Raw genomic sequence first — 10,727 nt, forward strand, 5'->3', positions numbered from 1 at the left:
AAGTATTAATATATGGTACATTTAGAACAGATAGAAATGTGCGATTGAGTTGTGATTAAATATTTAATTTGATTGACAGCCCTAATATTAATATGATGTGAGGTCCAGTTACCAACGTGACACTAAAACAGCTAGAAGTAATAACTACTTTTTACTTAAGTACATGTCAGAGCAAAAACTTGAGTAAAAAAGTATAATCAGTACTTCAACGTTTACCCGAGTATTTTAAAACATAAGTATCTGTACTTCTACTTAAGTAAAGGATGTCTATACTTTTGCCACCTCTGTCCATTAGCGACATCTTGGTGGTCCTGGAATTCTTCTCGTGATCTTTCGATCAGAAGTCCTTAACACCTTAACCACCAAGTGAGATTGATGAGTGGGTGTTTGAGTAAAATTACAATAAAGAACATGAATTTAATTACTGTGCCCACCAAAAGTAATTTGTCATTTTTATTTGTAGAGTGTTTTTAACAATGGACATTGTCTCAAAACAGCTTTAGAGACAAAGCAGTTATACATTCTTTTACACAACTTTATATACATTTTGTGTCTGTAAGTCTGTTCCTTATAATTGTAAATTTATCCCTAAAGAGCCAGTGGTGAGTGTGGCAAGGAAAAACTCCCTGAGATGGCATAAGGAAGAAAACTTGAGAGTACCCAGACTCAAAAGGGAACCTCATCTTCACCTAACATCCATTCATTCAAAGCAGAGAAAGTGTTTATGGGATTAACTACAAGGCAAGGTATTTAGGAACGGTCTCTAATATAAATAATCCAGAGCGATTTCACATTTTATTCGCTACCTTCTGTTGTTATTATTATAGCCAGCGTAACGACGAAACAAACTTAAATGATTGTCTTTATTGATCTTACAGATAAGAACAATACATAATTCTAATCTGAAAAATTTTGTAAAATAAAGTAAACCGACAGGGGGCGCTGTCTGCCGGCTCTGTCATCTCCCTTCACAAACATAAATTAAACAACCTGAATCTCAGTGAATATTCGCCTCACAGACATAATAAATATATGTTTCAAAAGCTGAAAATGTCTTTTACATAAACCATTTCACATCGAAAACAAATATTTTCGGATTACGTAATCGATATAAAAGTTAGTAGAGGTACAGTTGCACCGGTATCACCTCAATAACTGTCCGTGTGGAAACATAGCAAAGGTACCGCTTGGTGTCCTGATGATTTACGTCATTTAAACCACCATAATTACTTTAAAACATTTACAATAATTTTTTTGTCTTCATGCTCTATGTTAAGTTTGGTTTTACTAATAAACATGCATTTGCATAAAGCATCCATATTTCTGCATGCACATGCTTATTAAAGTATTAAAAACTTAAAAAGTATTAATTTAAGGTACATTTAGTACAGATATAAATGTGTGATTAATCACGAGTAAACTCATGACAATCATGCAATTAAATATTTGAATCTATTGACATACATATACAGTATATTGACACCTTTTTAACGTACTGTTCATTAATAACAGCCTTTGACCTGCATTAAAATCTGAGGAGCTTTTATCAGTTTAAAGTAGGATATGAAGTACATGATGACAGATCATTGAAATGATGATGTTAATTTGACTATTTAGTTATCTGAAAAATATATGAGTATAGAATCATGAGAGCAAGATAATACTTGATTTTTTACTCGTACACTATATGGACAAAACTTTGTGGACATCTGACCATAAGATTGGTATGTGCTTCTTGGACATACAATTCCACTTTTAGTTGCCGTTTGCTGTTCAATAGGATTAGAGCTCTATAGCAGGAGATCTTCCGTGGAAAGCATAGCTTCATGCGGCTGGTTTTGTGTCTGATGCATTACCATGCAGGGACAGGCTTGAAGGGAAAGTTTCATGAAAGAGACAAGTGTCTGACTCCACCTTTGTGGTAACAAATTTGGGAAGAAGCACATTTGGCCGGAAAAAAGTCAGGTGTCCCAATACTTTTGCCTATATAGTGTACGGATCCGTTATGAACAGTTACAATGTGATGTAATTGATCCATAACGCTTCTTCTATAACACTGCATTGATGGTTCGTACATTTTTATTTATTTATTTTAGAATCATCCTGGAATCGCTTTTCTTCTGAGGAACATCTGCTCGAGCCACCGTCTGATTTCTTTGGTTTGAAGGCCGTAGACGACTGGGTTGAGGCTTGGAGGAATGACGTAAATCAAGATGCTAGCCAAATTCCGAAGTTCCTCATGAGAAGAGAAGCGGTGCAAAATAATGACCGTACAGCTGCATCCGAAGTGAACCAGATACACGATCAGATGGGTGCTGCACGTTTTCACAGCCTTGCTCTTCAGGGTGCTGTTTCGGTTTTTCAGACAGACGAGCGCAATTTTCAGATAAGTCACGCCAATGAACGATAAGGAGATGATCAAAAACACGGCGGACATAAATAAGCCGACAATCTGATTCAAAGACAGATCCTCGCAGGAAAGTTTGAACAGCGAAGGATTGTCGCAGTATGGATTGACTATCTTTGAAGTGCAATGCGAGAGCTTTACGGTGAGGCCCAGGATCACAATTACAGGCAGCGTAGCACTGAACCAGGCGATTACAGAGAGCTTTACGACCATCTGGTTGGTCATTATGGTGTGGTATTGTAACGGGTCACATATGGCCACGTACCTGTCATATGCCATGACTATTAATATCGTGTGTGCGCTCGTGCTCAACGAGTGAACCCCAAAGGCTTGGATCACACAAGCAACGTAGCCGATGTACCGGTCCGATTCGGTCATGATGTCTTTGAGTAAACCAGGAAGTACAACGGAAGCATTGAGCGCATCGCTTACAGGGAGGTTAGAGAAAAGAAAGTACATCGGTTTGTGAAGAGCTTTCTCCATCGCGATCATCGAGACAATGCCGACGTTCGAGACCATAATGAAGACGTAGATTAAGAGAAGAAGAACAAAGACCGGGTAAGCGGAGTAACGTGTGAGCCGCAATCCTTCGACCCGGAGAATTTGGTATCTGAACGTTCCGTTTTCCATCACCTCCTGTAAAAAACAAACAGCTTCCTTTTTTCATTATTAATCACCTGTTATACAAGATGGTAAATTTCCACATGATGAGAGATACAACATATATTTTATTCTAATATTAACACGCTATACCCCACCTGTTTTCTTTATTTGACTCTCCTGGAGTTCCTCTGCGATTCGCTGTGCCACCGTGGTGGTCTGGGCGACTTTTATAATCTCTAATGTTTCCTATTCCCTAGCGACATTCTGAAAAGGCAAACAACAATTCGATAACTGCGATAATAACAAAGTGTCGCGTGAGAGTAAAAAAAAAATATTGGAGGAAGGCTACCCAGTAATAATGGTTATAAACATGCACTATATGGACAAAAGTATTGGGACACCTAACACTTTCAACCAGTTCTACCTCTTTAGAGCCATGGAGGTTATTGAACACCTTTGGAATTAATGTGAATGCTGACTGCACCCCAGGCCTCCTCACCTCACCTACATCAATACCTGACTTTACTAACATCTGGATCTCAGATGTTGTATCTAGAATTTACTGGAGCCTTTCTCTTAGCTTGGGCTAACAGCCTCTATTGCTCCTATTGAAACTGGGGCCACTATAGACTTCACTGTTCTGTATATATATTTCTTCGAATGCTCCTTCATACTGATGCTACTTTCAACAGGGTTTGCCACATCTATCACTGCCATCTACGCCAATCAGGCATAACATTATGAGCGGTGAAGTGAACAACACTAAGTATCTCTTCATCATGACACCTGTTAGTGAGTGGATTTATTTATTAGGCAGCAAGTGAACATTTTGTTTTCAAAGTTGATGTTAGAATCAGGAAAAATGGGCGATCGTAAGGATTGGAGCGAGTTTGACAAACTGTGACGTCTAGATGACTGGGTCAGAGCATCTCCAAAACTGCAGCTCTTGTGGGATGTTCCTGGTCTGCAGTCGTCAGTAGCTTTTCAAAAGGACCAGTGGTGAATTGGTGACAGGGTCACGGAAGGCCGAGTCACATTGATGCACGTGGGGAGCAAATGCTGGTCCGTGTGGTCTGATCCAACAGACGAGCTCCTGTAGCTCAAACTGCTGAAGAAGTTCATGTTTAAGGGGTCACAACTGTTTTAGCAACAAAAGGGCACCAACACAATATTAGACAGATGGTCATAATGTTATGCCTGATTGGTCTATAGCTTCTTCTCAATTATCATTATGTATGATTCGCTTAGCCGGTAACTGCTTGTTATTCTGGAAATCTCTACTGTTCCCAATTGTTTCCAATTTGGACTTGGGACTGGACTTCCAACCCATACTCATACTCTGCATACATTTCTCTAAACTATACCAGCTAAATTGTTATGCCTCTCGTAGAATATTGTGCTTAGAGGCTGTACCATGATCCAAGTATCTGTGCTGTCCATGATAGAAGTCCTTTATCTGTAGACGATACATTTTATGTAGGAGGTCTTTTACAATATGAACTCTTTCTTCTTCAAACCCCTGTCTTCTGCTATGGTCACCGACCATAAGAACCTCCAGTACCTCCGAGAGGCCAAGCATTTGAACCCCAGGCAGACAAGATGGGCGCTGTTCTTCACCCGGTTTCATTACACCATCACTTACCGTCCGGGCTCGAAGAACGGCAAGGCGGATGCCCCATCCCAGATTTATGGCCCTGACGAGCCTACAGACCCCGAACCCATCATTCCTCCCGAGCTCATCTTACGTCTGGGAGTTGGAGGAGGAAATCCGTGCCACGGCCCAGGATGAACCTTCCCCAGCAGGGTGCCTGGAGGGAAGGACGTTCATCCCGGAGGCATGCCGGCAGACCTTGCTCAAATCCATTCATGAAGCCCCCAGTTCTGGTCACCTGGGGGAAGACGTACACCTTGGCCCAAGCACGCTACTGGTGGCCTGGAATAAGCGGGAAGGTCGCAGCCGTAGTCACACCTGGGGATCAACTTTGTTACCTGCCCCGATCAGACGTTCACACGTGCATCCTCGTGGCAGTGGACCGGTTCTCCAAAGCCTGCAAGTTGGTCCCCCTCCGTGGCCTGCCCACCGCTCTGAAGACTGCAGAGGCTCTGTTTCACCACGTGTTCCGGATGTTCGGCCTCCCTGAGGAAATCGTGTCAGACCGGGGATCCCAGTTCACATCCCACATGTGGAAGGCGTTCTTTCGTCTCCTAGGGGTAACCGTCAATCTGTCCTCGGGATATCACCCTCAGACCAACAGGCAGATGAAGCGCAAAATTCAGGAGCTGGGACACTTTCTGCGGTCATACTGCCACCAGGACCAAATAGAGTGGAACCGCTTTCTCCTCTGGGCTGAGTATGCACAGAACTCCTTGTGCCAGGACACCACCGGCCTGACACCATTCCAGTGTGTGCTGGATTTCCAACCCCCCCGTTTGCCTAGTCGGACAAACCATCCCACGTTCCCGCAGTAGATTACTGGTTCCGGGAGAGCGTGCGGGTGTGGGAATCAGCACACACGCAACCCCGGCCTTCCCCTTTAGAACCACCCAGAGGTTTGCTGACTCTCGGAGGTCGGAGGCCACCTTCTACCATCCGGGGGATCAAGTGTGGTTGTCCACCCGAGACCTGAGACTCCAGCTCTCAGCTTCATTGGCCCGTTCTAGATAATTCGGCAGGTCAATAAGGTGGCCTAGACCTGGGTACCGCATTCACTCTGGAGATCATTCCTGGACTACCCGTATAAAGGACTATACCCGTTTCCCGGTACTGTTACTTCCTGGCTTGTGTTTGTTCTCTAAAAGACTATTAAACCTTGTTTATGGTACTTCGGTTTCTGTCCCTTGGTGTGTTACTACTTATTACCAACATACAGTTCAGGATCAGTTTAACAACAAGCGGAACATTTAGAGAGGAATAAATGCTGTACAAATGAGCCTTAAAATAAAACTGCCTGCTTTTATATCCTGTTGTTTTATTTGGTTATAAAGGAAATTGTTTAGCTTTAAGGTTTTGCGCTCATTAAAATTTTTATAGACATCAATCAAAGTTTATTTCATTAAGATCATTCTATTAATAGATCAGTGTGCTGAGAGTAATTTTTTACATAAATCTAATTGATTAAGCAAAAAGTCTTGTGACAAAAATCATAATAAATAATAACAATAAATAATAAATCATAGTACTTTGGATACTTAAGTACATTTGAAGGCAAATACTTTTGTACTTTTACTTTAATGAAAGTTTCTCTACTTAAATGCAACTACATGGTTTGTGTACTTCATCCACCACTGCTGATCTTAGATATTAACTGAAGCTCCAGACATGTAGTTGCATAATTTATTTGCATTGTGTTGCTACAACATATTGGCAGATTGGATAACTAATTGGAAATGGTGTGTATGTGTCAGGTCCAAAAGTATTTGAACATTGACAACATTTTCACATCTTTGCCTCTAGGGTCCACCAGAATGCATTTAAAACAACCTGTGAAGATTGTTTAGGAATTACAGCCATTTATTACATGGTACTTCCGTTTCCACAGGCTCAAAAAAAATTTGGACAATCAACTGATAAGGTTTCCTTCGTTTCCTGACAAATTAAGCAAATAAAAGCTCTGGAGTTGATTCCATCTTTTGAGTTTACATCTGCTAGCTGATTCAAGGGAAGATGAGTTTCACAAAGGTGCTGATGCAAGTAAAGAAAGACAACATCATGTGGACAGATAGACCACTTTATTATATATAAGCAAAATAACAAAAACTTCAGGAGTTCTAAAACCAGATCACCACAAACAAGCCTGTAAAGGGTCAGCAAAGAAAAAAAAAAAACAGCATTTGTTGATGTCTGTGGGTCCCAGACTTTAACTGCAAGGGATTTGCATTAATATAAAAAGAATTCTTATATAAATTATATATATATATATATATATATATATATATATATATATATATATATATATATATATATATATATATATATATATATACACACACAGGAGTGCAGAATTATTAGGCAAGTTGTATTTTTGAGGATTAATTTTATTTGAGGATTTAATTTGAACAACAACCATGTTCTCAATGAACACAAAAAACTCATTAATATCAAAGCTGAATATTTTTGGAAGTAGTTTTTAGTTTTAGCTATTTTAGGGGGATATCTGTGTGTGCAGGTGACTATTACTGTGCATAATTATTAGGCAACTTAACAAAAAACAAATTCATACCCATTTCAATTATTTATTTTTACCAGTGAAACCAATATAACATCTCAACATTCACAAATATACATTTCTGACATTCAAAACCAAACAAAAACAAATCAGTGACCAATATAGCCACCTTTCTTTGCAAGGACACTCAAAAGCCTGCCATCCATGGATTCTGTCAGTGTTTTGATCTGTTCACCATCAACATTGCGTGCAGCAGCAACCACAGCCTCCCAGACACTGTTCAGAGAGGTGTACTGTTTTCCTCCTTGTAAATCGCACATTTGATGATGGACCACAGGTTCTCAATGGGGTTCAGATCAGGTGAACAAGGAGGCCATATCATTAGATTTTCTTCTTTTATACCCTTTCTTGCCAGCCACGCTGTGGAGTACTTGGATGTGTGTGATGGAGCATTGTCCTGCATGAAAATCATGTTTTTCTTGAAGGATGCAGACTTCTTCCTGTACCACTGCTTGAAGAAGGTGTCTTCCAGAAACTGGCAGTAGGACTGGGAGTTCAGCTTGACTCCATCCTCAACCCGAAAAGGCCCCACAAGCTCATCTTTGATGATACCAGCCCAAACCAGTACTCCACCTCCACCTTGCTGGCGCCTGAGTCGGACTGGAGCTCTCTGCCCTTTACCAATCCAGCCACGGGCCCATCCATCTGGCCCATCAAGACTCACTCTCATTTCATCAGTCCATAAAACCTTAGAAAAATCAGTCTTGAGATATTTCTTGGCCCAGTCTTGACGTTTCAGCTTGTGTGTCTTGTTCAGTGGTGGTCGACTTTCTGCCTTTCTTACCTTGGCCATGTCTCTGAGTATTGCACACCTTGTGCTTTTGGGCACCCAGTGATGTTGCAGCTCTGAAATATGGCCAAACTGGTGGCAAGTGGCATCTTGGCAGCTGCACGCTTGACTTTTCTCAGTTCACGGGCAGTTATTTTGCGCCTTGGTTTTTCCACACGCTTCTTGCGACCCTGTTGACTATTTTGAATGAAACGCTTGATTGTTCGATGATCACGCTCAGAAGCTTGGCTATTTTAAGACTGCTGCATCCTCTGCAATATATCTCACTATTTTTGGCTTTTCTGAGCCTGTCAAGTCCTTCTTTTGACCCATTTTGCCAAAGGAAAGGAAGTTGCCTAATAATTATGCACACCTGATATAGGGTGTTGATGTCATTAGACCACACCCCTTCTCATTACAGAGATGCACATCACCTAATATGCTTAATTGGTAGTAGGCTTTCCAGCCTATACAGCTTGGAGTAAGACAACATGCATAACGAGGATGATGTGGTCAAAATACTCATTTGCCTAATAATTCTGCACTCCCTGTATATATATATATATATATATATATATATTCTTTACATTTATAATAACATTTACTTGATGCAAGAAAATGGCTGCAATTATTAATGATTAATGATTAATAATATTTTATTGAATTTGTGGGGTTTTTTGCTGTCCGAATATTTATGACTAACCCTAACCCAACCTGAGTGCATTTCAAATGTAATGATAATGAAATAATATTTGACTGCTCTCTATGTTTTTTGTAGAAACATGAATTACTTTGTTCATTTTAAAGTCATTCTTTCTTTACACATACATCAGACATTTGCACAGACAAAAAGGAAATGGACAAGGTAGTACTAATCTAAACAGATTTTTAATTATTCTTATAAAATAAATTTTTGCTGCCTCTTATAGCGATATATATCTCTTGGTGTTGCTGGTCTACACTGTATACATTTATCATCGCTATATCCATTTTTTCTCATATAACAATACATGCAATTATCACTTACAATTTCATAACACTGCATTCATAAACCAATTAAAATACACATATTGTATTGTATATCTGGACTGACTGTAGTCACGGCCCCACAACTGAGCGTAACAAAATTTTTCCATTAGTTTCAATAATGAAATCATCCTGGAATCCCTTTTCTTCTGAGGAACATCTGCTCAAGTCCCTGTCTAAATTCGTTGGTTTGAAGGCCGTAGACGACCGGGTTGAGGCTTGGAGGAATGACCGAAAACAAGACACTAGCCAGATTACGAAGTTCCCCATAATCTGAAAAACGGTGCAAAATAATGACCGTACATCCAGATCCAAGAAGAACCAGATACACTATCAGATGTGTGCTGCAGGTTTTCACAGCTTTGCTCTTCAGTGCGCTGTTTCGGTTTTTCCAACAGACGTACGCGATCTTTAGATACGTAACGCCGATGCATGATATTGAGGTAGACCAAAGCATGACAGAAGATAGCAAACCAACAATCTGGTTTAGAAGTAGATTCTCACATGAAAGTTTAAACAAAGAGGCGTTGTCGCAGAAGGGGTTCGATATAGTCGAGGTACAATGCGAGAGCCTTACAGTGAGGCCCAGGATACACGCGACTGGGACGGTCGCGATTACCCACGCTAGCACAGACAGACCTGCGACCATCTTGTTGGTCATTATGTCGTTGTATCTTAACGGGTTACAAATGGCCACGTACCTGTCATACGCCATGATTATTAATATCGTGTGTGCGCTCGTGCTCAACGAGTGAACCCCGAAGGCTTGGATCACGCAAGCGGCGTAGCCGATGTACCGGTCCGATTCAGTCATGATGTCTTTGAGTAAACCAGGAAGTACGACGGTAGCAATGAGCGCATCGCTTACAGGGAGGTTGGAGAAAAGAAAGTACATCGGTTTGTGAAGAGCTTTCTCCATCGCGATCATCGAGACAATGCCGACGTTCGAGACCATAATGAAGACGTAGATCAAGAGAAGAAGAACAAAGACCGGGTAAGCGGTGTAACGTGTGAGCCGCAGTCCTTCGACACGGAGAATTTCGTATCTGAATGTTCCGTTTTCCATCACCTGTGAAAAACAAACAGCTTTTTCATTCAATCAGTTTTACGTACCGCCTGATAAGTATAACTCTAAAATAAAGCTAAAATAAATTGTAAGCTATTTATTTTTCTACAGAAGTCCTAAGAAAAGAAAATGTTTATTTTTCTACAGAAGCCCTAAGAGTCCTCATAATATTTTTCTCATGATCTCAACATAACAAAAGTTATATGGTTATTATCCATGATGCTGCGATGATGCTGCCTCTGGAACATGCTCTTTTGCCAAATGAACAGAAAGATTAAGTACTGATCACACGAAATGTTCTAAATGTGGCATCATGGATAATAACCATAACCATTTGTGGCAGTGGGTGCACGGAGAAAATTAAGTCGTTCACGAGAAAACAACTTTTCAATAACCTTTCAATAACATTTTTCAAATGTTATACAATTAATACACCACCTCACAAGATTTGTGCTGTATTTGCCTCCACACGGGTTGCCAGTCCCCCGCTGTGCTGCGACTGTGGTCTGTGCAACTTTTTATAATCCGTTACTGTTTCCTGGAGACTTTCCTGGCATGGCAACAGCAATCTGATAACAAACTGTTAACGAAGTCTGATATTATTGAAGGGTCTACCCAGGGAAAAGCTAT

At 40.6% G+C, this 10,727-nt stretch overlaps 2 protein-coding genes across 2 annotated transcripts; both read right to left on the reverse strand.

Annotated features, from left to right (window-relative positions):
• Positions 1-2,098: 2,098 nt before the first annotated feature.
• LOC124398262 (olfactory receptor 4E1-like) lies at positions 2,099-3,037 on the reverse strand. Its single transcript, XM_046868350.1, has one exon. The coding sequence runs from the start codon at positions 3,035-3,037 to the stop codon at positions 2,099-2,101; it is 939 nt and encodes a 312-aa protein (XP_046724306.1).
• Positions 3,038-8,773: 5,736 nt separating this feature from the next.
• On the reverse strand, positions 8,774-10,097 carry LOC124398084 (olfactory receptor 4E1-like). Its single transcript, XM_046868103.1, has one exon. The coding sequence runs from the start codon at positions 10,095-10,097 to the stop codon at positions 9,159-9,161; it is 939 nt and encodes a 312-aa protein (XP_046724059.1). The 3' UTR covers positions 8,774-9,158.
• Between the last annotated feature and the right edge of the window lie 630 nt (positions 10,098-10,727).

This window comes from Silurus meridionalis, chromosome 15 (assembly GCF_014805685.1).
Source record: "Silurus meridionalis isolate SWU-2019-XX chromosome 15, ASM1480568v1, whole genome shotgun sequence".
In the NCBI taxonomy this organism is placed as follows: domain Eukaryota; kingdom Metazoa; phylum Chordata; class Actinopteri; order Siluriformes; family Siluridae; genus Silurus; species Silurus meridionalis.

Coding starts and splice junctions, on each gene's coding strand:
- LOC124398262 (XM_046868350.1), bottom strand. CDS start 3,037: ATGGAAAACGGAACGTTCAGATACCAAATTCTCCGGGTCGAAGGATTG.
- LOC124398084 (XM_046868103.1), bottom strand. CDS start 10,097: ATGGAAAACGGAACATTCAGATACGAAATTCTCCGTGTCGAAGGACTG.